At 40.9% G+C, this 27,426-nt stretch overlaps 1 protein-coding gene across 1 annotated transcript in view; it reads right to left on the reverse strand.

The window, feature by feature from the left end:
* Positions 1-27,426, reverse strand: part of LOC139763536 (low-density lipoprotein receptor-related protein 2-like) — an 88,862-nt gene that overhangs the window by 10,399 nt on the left and 51,037 nt on the right. The window contains exons 6-11 of the mRNA XM_071689729.1: positions 17,454-17,637; positions 17,125-17,306; positions 16,110-16,330; positions 12,328-12,551; positions 7,947-8,158; positions 1,387-1,570 (exon numbers count right to left, since the gene is read on the reverse strand). Coding sequence (XP_071545830.1) covers positions 1,387-1,570; positions 7,947-8,158; positions 12,328-12,551; positions 16,110-16,330; positions 17,125-17,306; positions 17,454-17,637 — 1,207 coding nt within the window. The remainder of the gene's footprint in view (positions 1-1,386; positions 1,571-7,946; positions 8,159-12,327; positions 12,552-16,109; positions 16,331-17,124; positions 17,307-17,453; positions 17,638-27,426) is intronic.

The following is a 27,426-nucleotide window of genomic DNA, read 5'->3' on the forward strand; positions in this document are numbered from 1 at the left end:
AGTGTTTTAGATATCTGGGAGAGGATTTGGCAGCGGATGGAACCATGGAAGCAGAAGTGAATCACAGGGTGGGGGAAGGGGCAAAAGTTCTGGGAGCGTTGAAGAATGTGTGGAAGTTGAGAACATCATCTAGGAAAGCAAAAATGGGTATGTTTGAAGGAATAGTGGTTCCAACAATGTTATATGGTTGCGAGGCGTGGGCTATGGATAGAGTTGTGCGGAGGAGGGTGGATGTATTGGAAATGAGATGTTTGAGGACAATATGTGGTGTGAGGTGGTTTGATTGAGTAAGTAATAACAGGGTAACAGAGATGTGTGGTAATAAAAAGAGTGTGGTTGAGAAAGCAGTAGAGGTTGTTTTGAAATGGTTTGGTCACATGGAGAGAATGAGTGAGGAAAGATTGACCAAGAGGATATATGTGTCAGAGGTGGAGGGAATGAGGAGAAGTGGGAGACCAAATTGGAGGTGGAGAGATGGAGTGAAAAAGATTTTGAGTGATCGGGGCCTGAACATGCAGGAGGGTGAAAGGTGTGCAAGGAATAGAGTGAATTGGAACGATGTGGTATACCGGGGTTGACGTGCTGTCAATGGATTGAACCAGGGCATGTGAAGTGCCTGGGGTAAACCATGGAAAGTTCTGTGGGGCCTTGATGTGGAAACGGAGCTGTGGTTTAGGTGCATTATTACATGACAGCTAGAGACTGAGTGTGAACGAATGTGGCCTTTGTTGTCTTTTCCTAGCGCTAGCTCGTGCACATGAGGGGGGAGGGGGTTGTTATTTCATGTGTGGTGGGGTGGCGATGGGAATGAATAAAGGCAGACTATGAATTATGTACATATGTATACATGTATATGTCTGTGTGTGTATATATATGTATATGTTGAGATGCATAGGTACGTATATTTGTGTGTGTGGATGTGTATGTATATACATGTGTATGTGGGTGGGTTGGGCCATTCTTTCATCTGTTTCCTTGCGCTACCTCGCAAACGCGGTAGCGCAAGGAAACAGGCAAAAGAATGGCCGAACCCACCCATATACACATGTATATACATATATATACCTTGACAGGGCACAGAAAAGCTTCCCACTATCTAAGATAGAGGGAAATTTGAGGGAAATTCAAGAGTCTTATTCACCAGACAAGCCCAGTTTTGTTCATCAGATATAAAATTCCACATCCTTTTTACTGCTGAAAGATTATGAATCTTAAATGTCTGAAATTTGAAATCATTACTGGTGCAAAAAAAAAAAAAAAAAAAAAAAAAAATTTTTTTTTCCATCCCTTCAGAAAAAAGTACTCATAATATAGTTGAAAGAATGATTTCATGTTAACTGTTCTTTCAATTCATGTTAAGCTGCAACTGTAATAACAGGAACTCACCACATCCAACTTCATCAGAGTTATCTCCACAGTCATCTTCTCCATCACAATGGTAGGTCTTGCGAATACACTTGGCATTGGAGCAGTTGAATTCGTCAGCTGCACATTCACGATATTTGCTGTTACATGCAAGCCCTTCATCTGAACCATCACCACAATCATTGTCAAAGTCACATTCCCATTCCTGGAACCATTTGAAAGCATCTTTAGTATATAAAATCTTATTTTACACATCTTTCCACACTTTGTGTTTTCACATTCTTGTCGTTCCCCCTGCAGCTATTCTCACGCACCTAATTCAAATACATTCTTTCCATTAGTCCCTACATATGCACTTACAATATCTAATTTTCAGTGCTTGAAGAACTGATATATTAATTAATACAATTTATGCTCTCTCTGCTCTTCTTATGTTAAATGACTAAAATAAACTACCTTTCTTTTCTATGTTAGCTTTTCTATGTTAGCTGAGACAGCACAGGCAGCTGAGGCCTTAAGCACAGCCATCCCATTAACACTGTATACATATATACCCTAGCCTTAGCCAGGTACCCATTTCATTGACCAGCCCCTAGAGGTCGATGAACAACTGGGTTGACTGTAGACTGACTCCCGTAATCAGGATTCGAACCTATGCACTCAACCCTGGGTGGTCCGTGAATGTGTCAAAGTCAGGAACACTAACTGCTACGTCGCTTGCACTCATTTACCATTATACATGTAAAGGAACCAGTTGCAAAAAAATCAGAATAGTCTCTCTAGATCACTGAGGTTACATTTCTCTCCAAGTTAAGACTTGTACTATTTCAGGATTATTCTACAGCACTAGTGAAATGTGTACTTAACATCCCAAATCTTTCAACCAAACTTCTTCAGAAATCTGTCTTTCAAAAGCTATGAAATCTTTTCATATAGCACCTTTCTGTAGTGCAAATGATATGGAGATGTATAAAAGAATGTGGCAAGAGGTGAAGAGAAAGGAGCAAGAAGTGAAAAAGAGAGCAATGGAGACTTGGGGTGAGAGAGTATCATTAACTTCTAGGGAGAATAAAAAGATGTTTTGGAAGGAGGTAAATAAAGTGTGTATGACGAGAACAAATGGAAACACTGGTGAAGGGGGCAAATGGGGAGGTAATAATAATTAGTGGTGCAGTGAGAAGGAGATGGAGTGAGTATCTGGAAGGCTTGTTGAATGTGTTTGATGATAGAGTGGCAGATACAGGATGTTTTGGTCGAGGTGGTATGTGAAGTGAGAGGGTCAGGGAGAATGGTTTGGTAAACAGATAAGAGGTAGCGAAAGCTTTGTGGAAGATGAAAGCCAGCAAGGAGGCAAGTTTGGATGGTATTGCTGTGAAATACATAAAAAAAAGTGGGTGACTGTGTTGTTGACTGGTTGGTGAGGATATTCAATGTATGTATGGCTCATGGTTAAGTGCCTGAGGATTGGCAGAATGCATGCATAGAGCCATTGTACAAAGGCAAAGGGGATAAAGGTGAATGTTCAAATAACAGTTTATTGAGTATTCCTGGGGAATTATATAGGAGGGTATTGATTGAGAGGGTAAAGGCACGTACAGAGCATCAGATTGGGGAAGAGCAGTGTGGTTTCGGAAGTAGTAGTGGATGTGTGGATCAGGTATTTACTTCGAAGAACGTATGTGAGAAATACTTAGGAAAACAAATAGCTTTGTATGTAGCATTTATGGACCTGGAGAAGGCATATGATAAGAGTTGATAGAGATGCTCTGTGGAAGGTATTAAGAGCATATGGTGTGGGAGGCAAGTTGCTAGAAGCAGTGAAAAGTTTTTATTGAGGATGTAGGGCATGTGTACGAGTAGGAAGAGAGGAAAGTGATTGGTTTCTAGTGAATGTCAGTTTGCGGCAGGGGTGCGTGATGTCTCCATGGTTGTTTCCTTTCTTTATGGATGGGGTTGTTAGGGAGGTGAATGCAAGAGTTTTGGAGAGAGGGGCAATAAAATATATATATATATTTATTTACTTTGCTTTGTCGCTGTCTCCTCGTTAGCGAAGTAGTGCAAGGAAACAGATGAAAGAATGGCCTAACCCATCCACATACACATGTAAATACATACACGTCCACACATGCAAATATACATACCTATACATCTCAACATATATATATACACACACACAGACATACTGTCAGTGGATTGAATCAGGGCATGTGAAGCGTCTGGGGTAAACCATGGAAAGCTGTGTTGGTATGTATATTTGCGTGTGTTGACGTATGTATATACATGTGTATGGGGGTGGGTTGGGCCATTTCTTTCGTCTGTTTCCTTGCGCTACCTCGCAAACGCGGGAGACAGCGGCAAAAAAAAAAAACCCACAGACATACATATATACACATGTACATAATTCATACTGTCTGCCTAAATTCATTCCCATCGCCACCCCACCACACATGGAATAACAACCTCCTCCCCCCTCGTGTGTGAGGTAGCGCTAGGAAAAGACAACAAAGGCCACGTTCGTTCACACTCAGTCTCTAGCCGCCATGTAATAATGCACCGAAACCACAGCTCCCTTTCCACATCCAGGCCCTACAGAACTTTCCATGGTTTACCCCAGACGCTTCACATGCCCTCGTTCAATCCACTGACAGAACGTCAACCCTGGTATACCACATCGTTCCAATTCACTCTATTCCTTGCACGCCTTTCACCCTCCTGCATGTTCAGGCCCCGATCACTCAAAATCTTTTTCACTCTATCCTTCCACCTCCAATTTGGTCTCCCACTTCTCCTCGTTCCCTCCACCTCTGACACACATAACCTCTTGGCCAATCTTTCCTCACTCATTCCCTCCGTGTGACCAAACCATTTCAAAACACCCTCTTCTGCTCTCTCAACCACACTCTTTTCATTACCACACATCTCTCTTACCCTATTATTACTTACTCGGTCAAACCACCTCTCACCACATATTGTCCTCAAACATTTCATTTCCAGCACATCCACCCTCCTCTGCACAACTCTATCTATAACCCACGCCTCACAACCAAATAACATTGTTGGAACCATTATTCCTTCAAACATACCCATTTTTGCTTTCCGAGATAATGTTCTCGACTTCCACACATTCTTCAAGGCTCCAATATCTTTTACCCTCTCTCCCATCCTGATTCACTTCCACTTCCATGGTTCCATCCACGGCCAAATCCACTCCCAGATATCTAAACACTTCACTTCCTCCGTTTTTCCTCCATTCAAACTTTTTTTTTTTTTTTTTGCTTTGTCGCTGTCTCCCGCGTTTGCGAGGTAGCACAAGGAAACAGACGAAAGAAATGGCCCAACCCACCCCCATACACATGTATATACATACATCCACACACGCAAATATACATACCTACACAGCTTTCCATGGTTTACCCCAGACGCCCCACACGCCCTGATTAAATCCACTGACAGCACGTCAACCCCGGTACACCACATCGCTCCAATTCACTCTATTCCTCGCCCTCCTCTCACCCTCCTGCATGCTCAGGCCCCGATCACACAAAATCTTTTTCACTCCATCCTTCCACCTCCAATTTGGTTTCCCTCTTCTCCTCGTTCCCTCCACCTCCGACACATATATCCTCTTGGTCAATCTTTCCTCACTCATTCTCTCCATGTGCCCAAACCATTTCAAAACACCCTCTTCTGCTCTCTCAACCACGCTCTTTTTATTTCCACACATCTCTCTTACCCTTACATTACTTACTCGATCAAACCACCTCACACCACACATTGTCCTCAAACATCTCATTTCCAGCACATCCATCCTCCTGCGCACAACTCTATCCATAGCCCACGCCTCGCAACCATACAACATTGTTGGAACCACTATTCCTTCAAACATACCCATTTTTGCTTTCCGAGATACTGTTCTCGACTTCCACACATTCTTCAAGGCTCCCAGAATTTTCGCCCCCTCCCCCACCCTATGATCCACTTCCGCTTCCATGGTTCCATCCGCTGCCAGATCCACTCCCAGATATCTAAAACACTTTACTTCCTCCAGTTTTTCTCCATTCAAACTCACCTCCCAATTGACTTGACCCTCAACCCTACTGTACCTAATAACCTTGCTCTTATTCACATTTACTCTTAACTTTCTTCTTTCACACACTTTACCAAACTCAGTCACTAGCTTCTGCAGTTTCTCACATGAATCAGCCACCAGCGCTGTATCATCAGCGAACAACAACTGACTCACTTCCCAAGCTCCCTCATCCACAACAGACTTCATACTTGCTCCTCTTTCCAAAACTCTTGCATTCACCTCCCTAACAATCCCATCCATAAACAAATTAAACAACCATGGAGACATCACACACCCCTGCCGCAAACCTACATTCACTGAGAACCAATCACTTTCCTCTCTTCCTACACGTACACATGCCTTACATCCTCGATAAAAACTTTTCACTGCTTCTAGCAACTTGCCTCCCACACCATATATTCTTAATACCTTCCACAGAGCATCTCTATCAACTCTATCATATGCCTTCTCCAGATCCATAAATGCTACATACAAATCCATTTGCTTTTCTAAGTATTTCTCACATACATTCTTCAAAGCAAACACCTGATCCACACATCCTCTACCACTTCTGAAACCACACTGCTCTTCCCCAATCTGATGCTCTGTACATGCCTTCACCCTCTCAATCAATACCCTCCCATATAATTTACCAGGAATACTCAACAAACTTATACCTCTGTAATTTGAGCACTCACTCTTATCCCCTTTGCCTTTGTATAATGGCACTATGCACGCATTCCGCCAATCCTCAGGCACCTCACCATGAGTCATACATACATTAAATAACCTTATCAACCAGTCAACAATACAGTCACCCCCTTTTTTCATAAATTCCACTGCAATACCATCCAAACCTGCTGCCTTGCCGGCTTTCATCTTCCGCAAAGCTTTTACTACCTCTTCTCTGTTTACCAAATCATTTTCCCTAACCCTCTCACTTTGCACACCACCTCGACCAAAACACCCTATATCTGCCACTCTATCATCAAACACATTCAACAAACCTTCAAAATACTCACTCCATCTCCTTCTCACAATCACCACTACTTGTTATCACCTCCCCATTTGCGCCCTTCACTGAAGTTCCCATTTGCTCCCTTGTCTTACGCACTTTATTTACCTCCTTCCAGAACATCTTTTTATTCTCCCTAAAATTTAATGATACTCTCTCACCCCAACTCTCATTTGCCCTTTTTTTTCACCTCTTGCACCTTTCTCTTGACCTCCTGTCTCTTTCTTTTATACATCTCCCACTCAATTTCATTTTTTCCCTGCAAAAATCGTCCAAATGCCTCTCTCTTCTCTTTCACTAATACTCTTACTTCTTCATCCCACCACTCACTACCCTTTCTAATCAACCACCTCCCACTCTTCTCATGCCACAAGCATCTTTTGCGCAATCCATCACTGATTCCCTAAATACATCCCATTCCTCCCCCACTCCCCTTACTTCCATTGTTCTCACCTTTTTCCATTCTGTACTCAGTCTCTCCTGGTACTTCCTCACACAAGTCTCCTTCCCAAGCTCACTTACTCTCACCACCCTCTTCACCCCAACATTCACTCTTCTTTTCTGAAAACCCATACAAATCTTCACCTTAGCCTCCACAAGATAATGATCAGACATCCCTCCAGTTGCACCTCTCAGCACATTAACATCCAAAAGTCTCTCTTTCGCGCGCCACCCAATTAACTTGACCCTCAACCTACCGTACCTAATAACCTTGCTCTTATTCACATTTACTCTCAGCTCTCTTCTTTCACACACTTTACCAAACTCAGTCACCAGCTTCTGCAGTTTCTCACACAAATCAGCCACCAGCGCTGTATCATCAGCAAACAACAACTGATTCACTTCCCAAGTTCTCTTATCCACAACAGACTGCAAACTTGCCCCACTTTCCAAAACTCTTGCATTCACCTCCCTAACAACCCCATCCATAAACAAATTAAACAACCATGGAGACATCACACACCCCTGCCGCAAACCTACATTCACTGAGAACCAATCACGTTCCTCTCTTCCTTACATCCTCGATAAAAACTTTTCACTGCTTCTAACAACTTGCCTCCCACACCATATATTCTTAATACCTCCCACATAGCATCTCTATCAACTCTATCATATGCCTTCTCCAGATCCATAAATGCCACATACAAATTCATTTGCTTTTCTAAGTATTTGTCACATACATTCTTCAAAGTAAACATCTGATCCTCTACCACTTCTGAAACCACACTGCTCTTCCCCAATCTGATGCTCTGTACATGCCTTCACCCTCTCATGAGAGGCAAGTGTTTTGGGAGCAGCTGAGCGAGTGTGTCAGTACTTGATGGAACCCCAAAGCTGCAGAACTCCCTTTTTGTACTGTATTCATAGACAATTACAAACACATACAAAGCATCAATAGATTCAGTCACACCTGTACTGATCCATATACTACAAAGAACAATGTGCTGTGATGGTTTCAAAGTCAGTTTAGAAAACCTAAATAAAAACTCTACTAACCTTGCTGATGCACCGTCTGTTGTTACACTGGAATTCATTTTCTCCACACTCTTCTGGTGGGGGACAGTAAAGCACGGTGGAGTTCTCATCAGCACCATCTACACAGTCTGGGTCACCATCACACACCCATTTCTTGGGAATGCACATTGCTCTACCCCACTGCCTATTTGCATTACATGTAAATTCTGTTTCTTCATCACATTTACGGTTATCTGAGGAAAATAATAAAAACATACCCTATAATATCCAAGAATCCTTTACAGCAATCTAAAAATGAACATAAAAAAAATGTCAAGGAAATACTCTTAATATCTTTCTGCATCACTAACATGTGGACTACTGGCATCCTGTCCACAACCTCTCCTCATAAATTATAACACTTGACAACACTTAACTCACACAGTTCATTCTTTGTAACTCTAGACTTCCTTGTGGTGAGGACTATGTGCTAGCTCTGTCTTTTGGCAAAATGTTAAATGTAAATGTAAATGTTGCCTTCGGCAACAATAATACTATAAAGAATATCTTAATCAGGAACTTACCAGAAAATTCTCCAAGATGCATCTATAAAGTGTCATGTAGAAATTGTGATAAGTTTTATGTTGGGCAGACTGGTAAAGATCTTTTTCTTAGATTTAAGCAACATAATTATAGTATAAGAACAGGACAAGAATCAAATGCCTTGTTTAACCACGTTAAAAAATGCCATCTCAGTTATCAACTCTAACTCTAGTACCACGAGAAATATCACTGAATCTTCAATTATGAAATACACAGAGAATTGTAACCTTAATATTAGTGAAGGTCTATACAAATTGGATAACTTTATTGTTGATAAGATTTGTAAACAATTCACCTTCTTGTCCACATAATAAGTTTATGATATGCTCATTGTCTGTCTTGGACAATCACATGTTTACCAAATGGCATCCTAGCTATGTTTCTTCGTTGTATATCAACTGACTATTATTTCTCTCTTGTGTCTCCCCGATGATATGATTATTACACGAAAGTGCACTTGGGAACTTATTGTGTTTCATTTTCCCTGTGGACTCATAGGAATATATACACATGTACATTTTCATACTTGCTTGCCTACATACATTCCTGTTGCTACCCTGCCTTACAGGAAATAGCATCATTACCCCCCACTTCAGCGAGGAAGCACCAGGAAAAACAGACAAAAAAGACATGATCGTTCACGTTCAGTCTCTAGCTGTCATGTGTAAAGCACCGAAACCACAGCTACCTATCCACTTCCAGGCCCCACAGACCTCTCCATGGTTTACCCCAGATGCTTCACATGCCCTGGCTCAGTCCACTGACAGCATGTCGACCCTGGTAAACCACATCGTTCCAATTCACTCTATACCTTGCACGCCTCTCACCTCCTATATGTTCAGGCCCTGATCACTAAAAATTGGTTTCAATCCAACCTTCCACCTCCAATTTGGTGTCCTGCTTCTCCTTGTTCCCTCCACCTCTGACACATATATCCTCTTTGTCAATCTTTCCTCACTCATTCTCTCTATATGTTCAAACCATTTCAACACCCTCTTATGCTCTCTCAACCATACTCTTTTTATTTCCTCCCATCTCTCTTACCCTTTCATTACTTACTCGATCAAACCACCTCACACCACATATTGTCCTTAAACATTTAATTTCCAACACATCCACCCTCCTCCGTACAACCCTATCAATAGCCCATGCCTCGCAACCATATAACATTGTGGGAACTACTATTCCTTCAAACATACCCATTTTTGCTCTCTGAAGTAACATTCTCTCCTTTCACACACTCTATGTCACTCCCAGAACCTTTGCCCCCTTCCCCACCCTGTGACTCAATTTCACTTCCATGGTTCCATCTACTGCTTATTCCACTCTCAGATGTCTGAAACACTTTATTTCCTCCAGTGTTTCTCCATTCAAACTTACCTCCCAATCAACTTGTCCCTCAACCCTACTGAACCAAATAAACTCTCTTCACACACTTTTCCAAACCCAGTCACCAACTTCTGCAGTGTCTTACACAAATCAACCACTAGAGCTGTATCATTGGCAAACAACAACCAACTCACTTCCCAGGCCCTCTCATCCCCAACAGACTGCATACTAGCCCCTCTCTCCAAAACTCTTGCATTATTTACCTCCCTGACAACCCCATCCATAAACAAATTGAACAACCATGGGGATATCACACACCCCTACCACAAACTGACATTCACTGGGAACCAACTACTCTCCTCTCTCCCTACTCATACACATGCCTTACATCCTTGGTAAAAACTTTTCATCACTTCTAGCAACTTACATCCCACACCATATACTCTTAAATTCTTCCACAAAGTATCTCTAGCAACCCTATCATATGCCTTCTCCAGATGCATAAATGCTACATACAAATCCATCAGTTTTTCTAAGTATTTCTCACATATATTCCTTAAAACATTAAAACAAACATCCTCTACCACTTTGGAAACCACACACAGCTCTTCCCCAATCTGATGCCCTGTGCATGCCTTCTCCTTTATCCCCTTTGCCTTTGTACTATGGCACTAAGCACGCATTCTGCCAATCCTCAGGTACTTCACCATGGTCTATACATACGCTGAATATCGTTGCCAACCAATCAACAACAGAGTCATTCCCTTTTTTAATAAATTCCACTGTAATACCATCCAAACCCACCACCTTGCTGGAATTCATGTTCTGCAAAGCTTTCACTATCTCTCCTCTCTTTACCAAACCATTCTCCCTGACCCTCTCACTTCGCACACCACCCTGATGAAAACATCCTATATCTGCCAATCTATCATAAAACATATTCAACAAACCTTAAAAATACTCCATCTCCTTCTCACTTCATCACTGCCTGTTATTACCACCCCACTTACCCCCTTCACTGATGTTCCCATTTGTTTTCTTGTTTCATGCACATCATTTTACTTCCTTCCAAAACATATTTCAATTCTCCATAAAAATTAATGATGCTCTCACCCTAACTCTGACTTGCCCTCTTTTTCAATCTCCGCACCTTTCGCTTGACCTCTTGCCGCTTTCTTTTATACACCTCCCACTCATTTGCACTACTTCCCTGCAAGTATTGTCCAAAACCTCTCTTTTCTCTTTCACTAACAACCTTACTTCTTTATCCTACCTCTCACTACCCATCTCTTCTATTCACATACATACACTTATGTATATCTCTCTTTTTAAACCAAGTATTCCCAATCACCAGTCTTTTTTCAGCACACAAATCTACATGCTCTTCACCATTTCCATTCACAACACTGAACACCCCATGTACACCAATCATACCCTCAACTGTCACATAACCCACCTTCGCATTTAAATCACCCATCACTATAACCCGGTCTTGTGCATCAAAGCTGCTAACCTACAGACTCACCTGCTCCCAAAACACTTGCCTCTCATGATCTTTCTTCTCATGACCAGGTGCATAGGCACCAATAATCACCCATCTCTCTCTATCCACTTTCAGTTTTACCCACATCAATCTAGAACTTACTTTCTTATACTATCACATACTCCCACAACTCTGGCTTCAAGAGTAGTGCTACTCCTTCCTTAGCTTCCTTTCACCAACCCCTGACTTTACTCCCAAGACTTCACTAAACCACTCTTTCGCTTTACCCATGAGCTTCGTTTCCCTCAGAGCCACAGCCATCTCTCCTTTCTTCTCATCTTTGGTTACATCCACACACACATCCACACACATTCAGACACTCCAATCTGAGCCTTGGAGGAAGATGAGCACTCCCCGCTTGACTCCTTCTGTTTCCCTTTTTAGAAATCTAAATACAAGTATATGGTACTAATATTCTGTTTCACTACACTCACATCAAAAAAATATCTTAACAGTACCTACTGTATTATGAATGAACTTACGTAATATCTTCTCAGTTATATCAAATCCAACACATTCATAGTTATCAAAAATTAAAATTCATCAAACAAAAAGTAAACAGACTATAACAAAAGTATGGAGGGGAAGATGAAAACATGAATAAGTTTTGGCATATCTTGAAATGTTCAAAAAATAGCACTGGGTAGAAATGGAATCTTCATCAGACCCTGCCATAATACACTGGCAGCATACTGCTGAAACAACATGAATGGGTACAAAGTACACAGAGAACAAAGTTTACTAGAAAAGGTAAACTTGTTGAAGAATGTGGATGAAAGTACTTCAGTAAACCACCCATGCGAGATGCATGACACTGGTTCACAGGTATGATCTCCCAAAATCTGCAATGTTTTGAAATATGGCATAAGCCAGATCCTAAGCTATCAATATAAAGAAGTTCAATCATATATGCTATACACTATGAAAAGTACATCTCTTTTAACTTACTGCACTTATGCCTATCGTCTTCATCAGAGCCATCTAAGCAGTCATTATCTCCATCACAGATATAAATCTTAGGCACACAGTTTCCATTATCACAGGTGAAAAGGTCTCCAAAGCATGTGCGGCCCTCTTGCTCACAGTATTCCTCTGGTTCATCAGCTTTATCACCACAGTCATCATCACCATCACAATGCCAAGTGCCAGGAATACATCGGTGATTGGGACATCTATAAATACAAGAGTAACAAGCTCAATGGTCAAAAAAGTTAGTAGAATGCTTCATAATGAAAAAGCCATATACTTGCATTAGTGTCAATCATCACAGCTCATGATCTGCATATAGTTTCTTTTTAAAATATAAGCACTATCACGAAACTCATAGAAAGACATAATTGACTGTATCCTTGGGAAAAAGAGTAAAAGTGGGGGGGTAGTTGGAAACCCTCCCCTTCCTGTATTTCACTTTCTAAAAGATGGTACAGAAGGAGTCAAGTGAGTGGGAGTCATCCTCCTTGAAAGCCCACACTAGGATTTCTCAATATGTGTGGATGTAACCAAGATGAGAAGAAAGGAGAGATTGTTAACATGTTTGAGGAAAGAAACCTGGAAGTTTTATCTCTTAGAGAAACAAAGCTCAAGGATTTGGGAATTTTTCATGGGTACAATAAGGGTTAGTGAGAGGGCAAGAGTTAACAAAGGGGTAGCACTACTGCTGAGGAAGGAGTAGTGAAAATGTGTGAAAGAATGTAAGGAAATAAGCTCCATACAGATGTGGGTAACTATGAAATGGATTGTGAGAGATGGGTGATTATCAGCACTTATGAACTTGGCCATGAGAAGAAAGATGATGAGAGGTGAGTGTTCTGGAAGCAGCCGAGTGATTATGTCAGCAGTTTTGATACAAGGAACCCGGTTTTAGTGTTGGGTGATTTAAATGCAAAAATGAGTCATGTGGCAGCTGCGATTATAATTGAGGGGGCACGGGGGTATTCAGTAAGGCGAATGGAAATGATGAACAGCCTGTGGAGTTGTGTACTGAAAAAGGACTGGTCATTGGAAATATCTGGTTTGAAAAGAAACATACACAAGTATATGTGGTTGAGTAGGAGAGATAGTACGAGGGCATTATTGGTTTATATACTAATTCTAGGTGTGCATAAAGATACTTTTGAATGTGAATGTGCTGCAATGTCAGCTAGCAGGATATTTGATTAATACTGGGTGGAGGAGAGGGTGTAAATTAGAAGAGGTCCTAGGAAAAAAGGAAATTACATGGGTAAAAAGAGGGTGGTGCAAGTAGGTGAGCTTGGAAAAAGAGACATGAGAGAAAGTAACAGGAGAGATTGAGTGCAGAATGGCAAAAGATGAGAGAAAATAATGCTAGGGGAGTGGGTGAGCGATGGAAAGTATTTAGGAAAGCACTGCTGGCATGTGCATGAGAAGCACAATGCATGTGGGAGATGGCAGGTGAGAAAGGGTAGCAAGAGGTGGGATGACGAAGTAAAGTTGCAAGTGACAGAAAAGATATCTGCATGGGTGGTTCTTACAAGGAAGGGTGCAAGCAATTAGAAGTACAAGAAATAGTGGCAGGAGGTCAAGAGGAAGGTGTGCAGGGGTGGAAAAAGAGGCATATGAGAATTAGGGTGGGTGAATATCAGCAAACTTCAGGGATACAAAGATGTTCTGAATGGAGGTTTCTACTGTAAGAAAAACAAGAGAACAAATGGGAACATCAGTGAAGGGGGCAAATAGGGAAGTGGTAACATGCACTTATGAGGTCAAGAGCAGATGGCATGAGTATTCTGAAGGACGGTTGAATGTCTGATGACAGGTTGGCAAAAGTAGGGTGTTTAGGCCAGGAGGTGTGCAAAGTGAGTCATGGCAAGTGGTTTGGTGAAAAGAAAAGTGATGGTGAATGCCTTGCAGAAGGTGAAACATTGCAAGGCAGCTGGAGTGGATAGCAATGCAATTAAATTTCTTGAGAAAAGGGGTAATTGCATCACTGATTACTTAATTTGGATTTTCAAGGTACGTATGGATCATGGTAAAGTGACTGAAGATTGGCGGAATGCATGTGCAGTGTCATAGCAAGTGGTTTGGTGAAAAGAAAAGTGATGGTGAATGCCTTACAGAAGATGAAACATTGCAAGGCAGCTGGAGTGGATAGCAATGCAATTGAATTTCTTGAGAAAAGGGGTAATTGCATCACCGATTAGTTAATTTGGATTTTTAAGGTATGTATGGATCATGGTGCAGTGCCTGAAGATTGGCGGAATGCATGTACAGTGCCTTTGTACCAAGGCAAGGGGAAGAAAAGTGAGTTTGAATTATGGAGGTACCTGGTGAGCTGTATGGTCAAGTGGTGACTGGGAGGTTAGAGGCATTGCAAAGAGCACCAGAGAGGGAAGGAACAATGTGGTATCAGGAATGGTAGATGAGGTGTTTGCTTTGTTGAAGAATATGTATGAGAAATACTTAAGGAAACAGAAAGATCTGCATGAGGCATTTATGGACTTGAAGAAAGTATATCATAAGGTTGACAGAGGTGCTTTATGGAAAGTGTTGCAAATATATGGTGTGGGAGGAAAGCTTTTAGAAGCAACGAGGAGTTTTAATCAAAAGCAGTTAAAGAAGAAGGTGAGAGGTTCCAAGTAAAGGTGGGTCTGTGGCAGAGGCATGTGAGGTTACCATGGCTGTTTCATCTGTTTATGGATGATGTGGTAAGGGAGGTGAATGTATGATTCTTGAGAGGAGCAAGTTTGCAGTGTGCTGGATTTGGGGGACCTGGGAAGTCAATCAGTTGTTTGCTGGAGGCACATACTGTTGACTGAGTTTGGAAGAGAGTGAGAAAAGAGAAAGCTGACAGTAAATGTGAATACTTACAGTAAATGTGAATAAAAGCAACATTATTAGGCTTAGCAGTGAAAACTGAGATTATTTGATGTGTACATTTGAATGGCGAAAACTTGGAGGAAATGCAGTGTTTTGGATGCCTGCGAGTGAACATAGCAGCTAATGGAACCATCGGAGCTGCAGTGAGCCATACAATGGGTGGGGTGGCAAAAGTCTTGGGTGCAATGAGGAATGTGCGAAAAAAGAGGTCATTGTCTCTAAGGGCAAAGTTTGGTATGTTTGATGGTAGCAGTTCCATCGGGTGTTATATGCATGTGAGGCTTTGGCCTTATACAAAAATGTAAAGGATAGGGCAAATGTGCATGAAATGAAATAACTGAACAATATGTGGTAAAAGGCAGGTTGATTGAATAAGAAATAATAGGGTATGAGAAAGCAGTTGTAGTGAGAGGAGTATGCATAAGTGAGCTGAAGAGGGTGTGCTGAAATGGTTTGGACATAAGAAGATGAGTGAAAAAAGGATGATTATAAGGGTACACAAGTCAGAGATGGAGGGAAAGAGGAAAAGAGTGAAATCAAAGAGGAGTGGAAGGATGGCAGAAAGGATGCTTTAATGGTCTGGGGCCCTATCATGCAGGAGGATGTGAGGCATGGAAGGGATAAAGTTAACTGGAACGATGTGGTTTACAAGCGATAAAGTGCTGTCAATGGGCTGAACCAGGGTATATAAAGTGGTCAGGAGAAACTGCAGAAAAGTCTGTGGGCCATAATTATGGATAGGGGACTGGTTTCAAAGCATTAAACATGACATAAAGAGTGGATGTGAGACAATGAGGCCATTTCCTCCTCTGTTCCTGGTGTTACCTCACTAATTCAGGAAATGGTGAATATGTATGAAAATAGTTTCATAAACAAAAAGTAGCAGAATTTACCTGAAGCTATTGGGTGGACATGAGCGATCTGAGCAGTGAAGTGCATTCTCATCTGATTTATCCCCACAGTCATTATCACCATCACACAACCAATATGGTTCAACACAAATAGTTGTATTTTCACATTTTAGATGGTTGGGTGGGCAAGTTACCTCTGGGCAACGCTCACTTGTCTCATCTGATGTCTGATTGTCTTTGCAATCATTCACTCCATTGCACAACTGGAAAATTAAAAAGAAGAGGATAATTTGTAATGACTCTTCACACATGATTTTCAAGTAACTTCATAAATATCCTTTGATCAGGGCCATCTCACATGAAAGGAAAAGTAAGAAGTGCTAGGAAAAAAATCATTACAAATATCATTATATAACCCCAGGACCCCTTTCTAAGAAGGAGCTCTTGCTGCCTCAAGGCTGTCCTGCTTGCAGTATTAGGGTAATGATGGACTAATTTGGAATGAAAAGCTATTCAATGAGACTGTAATTCCTTTCAACAACATATGATGACAGGCTTGCTGAAGGTGACTTTTCATTCGCTGCATAACCAAAAGCAAGCAGAGTCTGGTAATACCACTTGAAAAGAATGAAGACATTAATTTACAGCTTGCCTAAAGGTGTAAAAGTTTTAGGAGGAGAGAAAGACAAAAGGAGGAAGGAAATCCCACAGCTCTGCTATATAAAGAAACAGAAGGCAACACAATAGTCAATCCTCACATGGATTAGTAAGAGAGTTAATATGATGGAACACTTCTAATTCTATTCACCTAAAAGAGAGGGGGTTGATCCATTTCCACATGTAATGCAACACAGGAGTTTTCCTCTGCAAGGATCTTTCATATAATTCAGCATGAGTAAAATTCATTGATAAAAATTTCATTCTTTCAGTGTTTGCCAACATAAAGTTCAAAAATTTTGATCTAACAGTATCTTTCTATTGATAACAATATATCAATTCATTACAGCCTAAATACTAGACAATTATGACAAAGCATTAAAAGAAAACCAGTACCAACCTGTGATAGTGGAATACATCGATGGTTAGCACATGTGAATTCTCCAGAGGCACAAGAAGGATATTCACACCCTTCTTCATCTGACCCATCACCACAATCATCTTCATGATCACACTTCCAAGTGGAGAAAATGCAACGACCATTCTTACAGCGGAACTCACTGGGGCTACATGTGTGATATGCTGTTTCAAAAAAGTTGCATGAAATTCCACATCAACAACCTAATCTTTTTTTATGAAACTGAAGACTTTGTGTTAAACAGTTTATAATATTAAAAGAAGTGTATCAGCTTGTCCACTCTACAAACAGTACATGTTATAAATACTTACTGCAATAGTTTCTATCTTCATCAGAGTTATCACCACAGTCATCTGATCCATCACAAGCCCACAATCGGGATATACATTTTCCATTTGCACAATAGAATTTGTTGACATCACAACTATAATTCTGTGGGACACACATCTTGTTTTCGTTGACAAGCTTCAGAGTTGCATTACACTTGCACTCGACCTTAGAAGAAAATAAGTTGTGAGTAATGAAGAATTTCTCTCAGCACCTTAGATAAATGAATATCAAACAATGAAGGATTTTTCCAAGCTTCAACATGATGAGCTGAAGGTACTGCTACAGGAACAAATGCCTTCACCAAACCTCATGCATAACTTTGCTTTGTGCTAGAAAAAAAAAGCCCCCTACACCACTAGCATCAACAGTAGTTAGCTTGTTACCAGACAAAACATGACCCACTGTGCTGTTCACTATCACCACTGGATTGGAAATGTTTACCAAGAGATACTCAATAATAACAAATGAGTCAATGTAGAGGCATGTATTTTGAGCACTCTCAATTTGCCCTACGTTATGAAAGGTCTTTCGGAACTATGGTTTCATTCTGATTTTGACAGAGCAAAGGGTACTCATGTTTAAAAGTTGACAGTAATTAGTTTGTATCATGAATGGGTAATAACCACTCATTTCTGTTCAGTCTGATATTCTTTCAACTAACTAAGGGATTATCAAGCGAAATATGCTGGAGGACATTATATGATGCTTTATGTAGCATGTGTCATGAGATATCACATGACTACTACATTTGCAGCCTTATTTTGAACTACTTGTCAATACTTTGACTATAATAATTTGACTATTGTGTTGGTGTTAGTGTCTCTTAGCCATTTCTTTGTTTTTCTTTTATACACGTTTGCTATTACCTGCATCAATCGCTCATATCCATTTTCTAGCTACCATGTGTAATGCATTGAAATCACAACCAGGTCCCACTGATCTTTCCATAGTTTTCCCCAGCTGCTTTGTAAGCCCTGGTTCAGTCCACTGACTGCACGTTGCCCCCCTGCATACCATATTACTCCAATTCACCTTATTCCCTACATGCCTTTCATCCTCTTGCATGGTCAGGCCCCAAGCACAGAAAACCCTTTTCGTTCCATACTTCAATCTGTAATTTTGTCTCCCTGTTCATGTCTTGCCCTCCACTTCTGACATATATATATCCTCTTTGTCAAACTCTCCTAATTCATTCTCGTCATCAGTGCAAACCATCTCAGAACATCCTCTTCAGTTCTCTAAACCATAGTCTTCTCATTTCCAAACCTCTCTCTCACCTGCTCACTTGATATACCCTCCACGTATCACATACTGTCCTCAAACATTTCATTTCAAACACACGCACCCTTCTCCACTGCAGCATATGCCTTGCAAATATACAACTTCACTGGAGCTACTAGACCTTTGCCCATTTTGACCTCTTTTTCCACATATTCCCTTATGCCCCCAAAATATTTGCTCCCTTACACCCCTCTGACTTGCCTCTGCTCCCATGGTTCTATTTGCTGCCATGTCCACTCCCAAGTACTGAAAAACCTACTTTCTCCAGGTTTTCTCCATTTAAATGTACCACTTATCTAACCTATCTTTTTGCATTGCTACACCTAATAACCTTGCTTTTATTTACATTTATTCTCAACTTCCTCCTAAACACACTCTCTCAAACTCTAAAATGTTCTGCAGTTTCTCAATCCAATCTGTCAACAGTGCCAACTCATCAGTAAACAACAACTGACTCATTTCCTAAGCCCCATTACTCCCTACAGACTGCATATCTGCCCCTCTCTCCAAGACCATTGCATTTGCCTCCCTCACCAATCCATCCATAAACAAATTAAAGAGCAATGATGACATCATACACCCATGCTGTATATCCACCTTTGCCTTGAATCACTCACCCTCCTCTCTACCTAACTGCACACATGCCTTACTCTCTTGATAAAAGTTCTTCAATGCTTCTTGGAGATTTCCTCCCATAAATCGAAACACCTTCCACAAAACATCTGTATCAACCCCATAATATACTTTTTACCCGATCCACACATCCCCTACCTCTCCTGAAGCCACATTGTTCCTCCCAGTCTGATGTTCTATGCATAACCAGTTACCAGTTACACTCCACAAGCTTTTACCTCTTTAACTTGAACACTCACCTATTGTTCCCCTTCCCTTTATACAATGGCACTTGACATGTGTTCTGCCAATCCTCAGGCACCTCATCATGAGCCAGACATACACTGAATATCCTAACTAACCAATCAACAACATGGTAATCCCCTACCTTGAGAAATTCACAATTATGCAAGGATTTCACCACCACTTCTCTCTTCACCAAACCACTTGCCATGACTCTTTCACTTTGCATTCCACCCTAGCTCGAACATCCTACATCAAACATATTCAATAATCTTTCATAACAATCACTCTTTTTTCCATCTCATCATTGTCTGTTACCACTTTTCCATTTGCCCCCCTTCACTGATGTTCCCAACTGTTCTCTTGATTTTGTCACACTACTGACCTTCCAAAACATCTTATACTCCCTGAAGTTTGCTGATACTCATTCAACTCAACTCGCATTTGTCATCTATTTCAGCCCTTGCATCTTCCTCCTGGCCTCCTCTTGTAATCAGCAGGAACACTAGATAGGGGCTTCTGCAAACAATGTGGTAGAGTTGCTCTCTGCCACTGGCCTGTTAAGTGTCAGGCACTATTTGCCATTTCCCATGCTAACAAGGTAGCATCAGGAACAGATGACTGAGACTTAGAGGGAAAAATCCTGACTTTAACCCCTTCTCTGTTTCTTCTTTTGGGGGGGAGGGTTTCCAGGTCCTGCTTCCACCCCTTTTAGTCCCCTTCTAAGACACACAAGGAATATGTGGGTCTGAGGTAAACCATGGAAAGGTCTGTGGGGCCCAGATGTGGACAGGGAGTTGTGGTGGACTGAGTGTGAACGAATGTGGTCCTTTTTTGTTTGTTTTCCTGGTGCTACCTCGTTGAAGCAGGGGGTGGCACTGCTGTTTCCTGTGAGCAGGGTGGTACTGGGAATGGAAGAAGGCAAGCGAGTATGAATATGTACATGTGTATATATGTATAAGGGTAGTGTATGCTGATGTATATGTATATATATGTATATATTGATATGTATATGTATGTCTATGTGCATGTATGTATATATGGATGGGTCTTTCTTCTGTTTCCTGACAGGGTGTGCTGAAACAGTCTGAACAAATGGAAAGAATGACCAAGTACCAGTTGACAAAGAGTATGTATGTGTCATAAGTAGATGGGACAAAAAGAAGGGGGAACCAAATTGGAAATGGAAGGATGGAGTGAAAGAGATTTGAGGGATCAGGGATTGAACATGCAGTAAGGTATGAGGCATGCACAGGATAGAGTGAATTGGACTGATATGATATGCAGGGGATGATGAAATGTCGGTGGGCTGAAACAGGGATAATGAAGCAGCCGAGGGAAACAGTAAAGAAGTCTGTAAAGCTTGGTTGTGGATAAAGGTCTTTGATTTTGGTACATCATACATGACATACACAAAGTGGATGTGAGTGAGTGAGACCATTCTTCATCTGTTCCTGATACTACCTTACTAGTGCAGGAGAATGAAGAACAAGTATTAAAAGAAAATGTCAATACGAGTAAATAGTAACCACAAACAGAGATAAGAGTCATTAAGGGAATGTGGGTCACAAGGCTCATCAATCACCCACCCCTCCTCTACCATCCCTGATTGGGGAAATTGTACATTATCTTTGGTGCATCTCACAGATATGTAAGTTATGTTAGCTCACTTGTTTCTACATATCCTTCACACTTAAATGTAATTTTCTTCATGAAGAGCGATGAGAGTACTTATCAAATATATATCAGAGGCTTCTCCCTCCATAGCCATATTCTTATGCCTCCCCCTTGAAGGGGCTTTATGCCTTAACTTTAGCAATATATAGGTCATTTCAGCTCAATGCTTAAAACATATCCTTTAATTTTACTCACATTTCTTTCAACTTATAATGGGAAATGAAAAATATAAAGATCTATTTTCTGTCCATATCTTAAATGATATGGGTTGAAAAAAGAAAGAGAAAAACTAAGAAAAAGAAGGACCCTCTCATAAGAAAAGGGAAGGTTCAATTTTTTTCTTACTTATTGACCATTTTCTGCATTATTAGGTATTAGGTATCACTTGGAACCAATGAAGAATGGCCTGACTCACTCACATCACATCTACTTCTTTATTATGCACAATGTACCAAAATCAAAGCCCCCTCCCAACAGCCAAGCCCCATTGATCCTTTCTATGTTTCTCTGACTCCTCTTCACATGCACTGGTTCAGCTTAATAATGATGTGAATCCCTGTACACCACACTGCTCTAACCCATGCATGCTTTTCACCCTTCCGCACATTCAAGCCACAATTGCTCAAAGCCTTCATCTCCTACTTAGTCTCTCCTTCCCTTGATCCCTCCACTTCTGACAAATGTGTTCTCTTAGTTAGCATCTCTTCCCTCATGCTCATCATTAGTCCAAACCATTTCAGCATACCATGACCAGCCCTCTCAAAAATACTCAGCTTACTACTACACCTCTCTTTAACATGATCATTCCTCCTTCTGTTCTTTTGTGTTTAGGGCCCACAACTCATGCTCATTCAGCATTGTTGAGATTACTATACAATGATACATCAATCTTTGCCTTAAAAGGCAGAGCTCTTTTTTTCACATACTCCTTAATGCCTCCAACACTTTGCCCCTTGCCCCCTTATCATTTACCTCAGTTCCCATAGTTCCATCAGCCACGTTCCCTCCCAGGTATCTAAAACACTCCATCTATTGCAGGTTCCCTTCATGCAATATTATACTCAAACCAAACTTTCTCGCCCCCTGCTAAGTCTCATAACTTACATTTATCAACAATAAATTTTTAACTTCCTCTATGCATACACTGTCTAACTCAGACACAAGTTTCAGCAGTTCCTTACTCAAGTCGCTACTATGGGCATGTTATCAGCAAACAGATGCTGGCTCATCTTCCAGCCTCCCCACCCATAGGACATTGCAGACCCACCCCTCTCTCCAAAATCCTTGCATTATTCCCCTCACCACTCCATCCCTAAACAGTTTAAACAACTATGGTGATATCTAACAACCTTGATACACACCCAAGTTCACCTGGAACCACTCGTCCTCTTTCCTTCCTACCTGCACATATTCACTGACCTTGATAAAAATTCCTCAACACTTATGGAAACTTCCCTCTCACACCATATATTCACAGCACTTTCGACAAGTCATCTCTATTCATCATATTAAATGTTTTCTCCTAAGTATAAATGTTACATACAAGTCCCTCCCTTTATATATTTCTCACACAAATTCTACAAAGAAAACACCTAGTCTAAACATTCTCTACCACTCCAAAAGTCATACTGCTCCCCCCTAACTTGATGCTCTGTGCATGCCATAAACCCTCTTAATCACACTCTCCCATAAACCTTACCAGTTTTCACTATTTCCCATCCTTGCCTTTATATAATGGCACAATACAGGGATTCCACTGGTCTCCAAGAATTTCATCTTGACTGATACATACACTGAAAATCCTGACTAACCAATCAGCAATAACATCACTGCATTTCTTTTAGATATTCAGCTGCAATGCTGTCCACAATGCTAAACTTTATCTTACACAAGATTTTCACCACCTCTTCTCTTTTCACCAAATCAATGGCAATGACTCATGCTTCAAATACTTCCATGTTCCAAACACACCTACATCTTCCACCCTTTTATCTAACATATTCAACAACACTTCAAAATACTCACTCTATTTCCTCTTTACCTCTTTGCCTGTTACCATTTCCCTGTATGCTCTCCTTACTGATGGCCCCATCTGTTCTCTTATTCTCATATTATCCACTTCTTACCAAAGTATATTATTGTCCTCCCTGAATTTTGCTGATACTCCCTCACCCCATCTCTCATTTGTAATCTATTTCAGCCCCTGCACCTTCCTCTTAACCTCATGCTGCTTTCTCCTGCACTCCTCCCAAACACACATCCATCCCTTCTCTGTAGGTATCACCCATACATCTCCCTTTCTCTTTAACTGACTAAACTTCCTCATTCCACCACTGACTAACCTTTCTCAAATAACTAGAACTCACCTTCTGCATGCCACACACTTCACCCAACTTACCAATACTTCCCTAAATACCAACCATTCCTTACCCACTTGCTTAGTTTGATGACATATTTCATAATCTACTCAACACATTCATATCCAGGCATCTCCTTTGCTTGCCTATAAAGTAGTACATAATCTAATAATATTCACTCATAACCCTGATGACCTATTAATTCTTATGAATACATCTTTTTAAACCAGGTATTCTCAATCACCAATCATTTTCTGGGGACCCTTCCTGACAAACTGCTCACCATTTTATTTGCACTTGGTACCTCACACCCCCTACTTATATAATCAACTGCCATATCACCCACTGCTGCATGTAAGTCTCCCACCACTGATACTCAATTCCTTGCCTCAATATTGCTGATGCACTTATTCAGCTCCTCTCAAAACACTCACCTCCCTTCCTAACCCTTCTTGCTCCCAGGTAGATAAGTACTCGCAATCATCCACCTTTCACAATCCATTCTCATCCAAATCACTCTTTCAGCAGAAGTGCCATCCTCTGCTTAGCTCTTACCCTCACACTAACTCTGATTGTATGGTCATTTCTAAACTATTCATTCTCTTTCCCCTTGTGCTCAATTTCACTCTGATTGTATGGTCATTTCTAAACTATTCATTCTCTTTCCCCTTGTGCTCAATTTCACTCAGAGCCAGAACTTCTCAGTTCCTCTTCCCAAACTTACAACCTATCTCTCCATTCTCCACCTTCTCTTTACATCCCCACACTTTCAGAAATCCCAGCTTTAGCCTTTGAGGAGGATCTTTTTTTTCTAAGGTGGAAGCTCCAATCACAGACAAAAGTCCATGTTAAGGTCAGGCCTCAAGTGAGATACAGAGAGGATTATAAAGGGGAAAAAGAAGAGACAAGGGAAAGAAAAATTCAAAATACATGGACAGGAAGGGTTTCTGGCCCCCCACTCCTGCCCCTTTGAGTAACCTTCTATGGCATGCAGGAAATATGAGGGTAGTTTTTTCCTTCTCCCCATGTAATATGTTCACCTTATGAAGACAAAACAAATTAAAAAATTTGTAAATTCAAATTGCATAATCTACAAAACTAAAGACATAAACTGTCACCAGGTAGTAGTATATGCAAGGTTAAACTTGTGTACTGACAATTTACAATTATCATTTGGAAATTTGTACTTAACCGAGCACACAAGGTAAAGGGCACATTTCTCGTCCATTTTATGGATATAGAATCATAATATATTTATGATGCTTCAATCATACAATATCTAGAAACTGAAATTCACTTCCAGTACTAATATACTTTTTAATTCTTGATACATATTCCCCATTCACAGAAAACGATCATTCAGACAATGTACACTTCCTGAGACTAATCTAACTTTATTTTCAAAATAACCCCACATCAATGATAAATGCACTTGTTTTTTGCTTTCCATATGTTCACTACATCTCCTTCAGTACTTTTCAAAGTGGTACATGACAGATGAAGAATGGCTGTAAGCGAATGTGGCTTTCCTTTGTCTGTTCCTGGAGTTACCTTGCTGATGTGGGAAATGGTGAACAAGTATGAAAAAAAAACTCTCTGTAATTCACAGTTTGTTTGCAGTTTTCTTCAGAGCAGTTGTAGGCATGTATCAATGCTGCAGGTAGCAAAAAAAACAAATGATTGGATGGATGGAAGAACATGAGATGAAGTGAAACATAGGTTGGTTGAGAGGGCAAAAGTTCTGGTTTGTTTAAGAGTGTAGAAAGTGTGGGCACCATTTATGAAAGTACAGATGGGTATATCTGCTGGTATTGTAGTGCTGATGGTGCTGTATGTATGGAAGGTGAGGGTCCTAAATGAAGAAGTATGAAAGAGGGTGGATGTGTTGGAAATGAAATGCTTGAGGACAGTGTGTGGTGCGAGGAAGACTGACTAAATAAGAAATGCGAGGGTAAGATAGAACTGTGGTAGAGAGGCGTACGGTGTAAGCTGGAAAGGATGTACTGAAATGGGTTGGACATGGAAATGAGTGATGGGAGACTGACCAAGAGGGTACACATGTCAAAAGTGAAGGAAAATCAAGTAGGAGTCCAAGGACAAGACAGAAGGATGAAGTGCTTTGAATTACTGGGCCTAAACATGCAGGAGAGTGTAAGAGATACATGGGAGAGAGTGAACCGAGTTCATGTGGTATACCTGATACAATGCATTCTCCATGGGCTAAACCAAGGCATATGAAGTGGTTAAGCAGAACAGTAGAGAAGTCTGTGAAGCCTGGCTGTGGATGGGATCTTTGGTTTTGTTGCATTATGCATGGCAGTTAGAGAGTAAATATGAGCAAATGAGGCCATTCTTCACCTGTTCTGGGTGCTATTTCTAATACTGATTAGTAAGTGCTCAGTGTCTTCTTAATGGAAGCTGCATCAAGAGCATGAACAATACTGGGCCTTCCTGAAATGGAGTTTGTAGCGATGTAGTGATGGGCAATGTCCAAAGAGTACACAGGAAAAAGTGACTCACGTTTGTCTAGGGAATGTGGCTTATGATGGACGTGGCTGGTGGGTTGGTCTGACTGAGTTGAGAGGTCTGTCGTTTGGTGCCTGTTGGGTTATTTCAATATGTGTTCTGCTGCTATTAAATTTGTTGGAGGTAGGGGGGATCTGTGAGAAGAGGTTACTGAAGTGTAGGGCAGGGATAACCTTTTTATTATTACTTGGGGAATTGCTGGATAGTTATAAAGTGGTATAGGTGGGAGGGGTTTGGTACTGTTATAAAAAAAGTGAGTATTAAGCATGTAGAAGTAGGACTGTATTGGGAGAATTTTTCTTATCATTGTGAAGATACTGAGTGTTTACAGTTGTGAGGCAGCCAGTGATTGTTCTGGGTGCACTATTTTGAGTGACTGGCAGCTTTGTTATATTTGCTTTTGAGAGGATGGAAGACCAGGCAGGTTAGGAATAGTTTAAGTGAAGTTGATGATTTATTTTTAGAGGATGTTAATGGATTCTTCTTGTCCAAATTGGTACCAGTTAGCATTTTGAGGGTATTTAGTTTGTGATTGCTTTTGTGATGGTGTTATGGTGTTTTTAATGTAGGGAATGAATTTCGTGTGTGTAATATGTGATGCTTAAAATGACTGTGCTTTATTCAGGGGAAGTGATTGTCCATTCAAGGTGACTGAAGGGTGAGAACTTGATCCATGTATGTCTGGGGTTAAAAAAGCAAATGAAGACTTCTGTGGAGATGCAGACATTCTGTCCTTTGTAAGCCCATGCTCCAACAGTGTAATATAGTGCTACATGTTTGATGATGTTACTGTGAAGTTAAGGTTTGCTGTGGCAGTGAGGTCATTTGCATATGAAAGGACCTTAATGCTGAGGTCTGCATGAGGTAATGGGCAGTCATGTAAGAAGAGAATGATGGCAAGAGAAAGAATTGCTCCTTTTGGAGCTCCACTGTAGATTCTAAGTGTTTTAGAGGTAAAGCCACTTTGAGTGACTCTTGCATGGCAGCTGGCTATGAAACTGGCCATCCACTTTTTGTCACTTGTGAATAGTGCTGCCAAATATTTGTTTGTGAGAGGATGTGTCTATTCTCTGGACATCACCCATCCCAACATTACTAAAACACCAATTGAGCACATCCCAGGACCCTTCATGCCCATGATGTAATTATGACAATAAAGACACTGAACACTTTTTGCTCAACTGCACCAGACTATCCCTACACAGACACATACAACATCATTAGACATTATGACCAACTGTCCCACTTGGTAGGTGTG

This window comes from Panulirus ornatus, chromosome 47 (assembly GCF_036320965.1).
Source record: "Panulirus ornatus isolate Po-2019 chromosome 47, ASM3632096v1, whole genome shotgun sequence".
Lineage (NCBI taxonomy): Eukaryota > Metazoa > Arthropoda > Malacostraca > Decapoda > Palinuridae > Panulirus > Panulirus ornatus.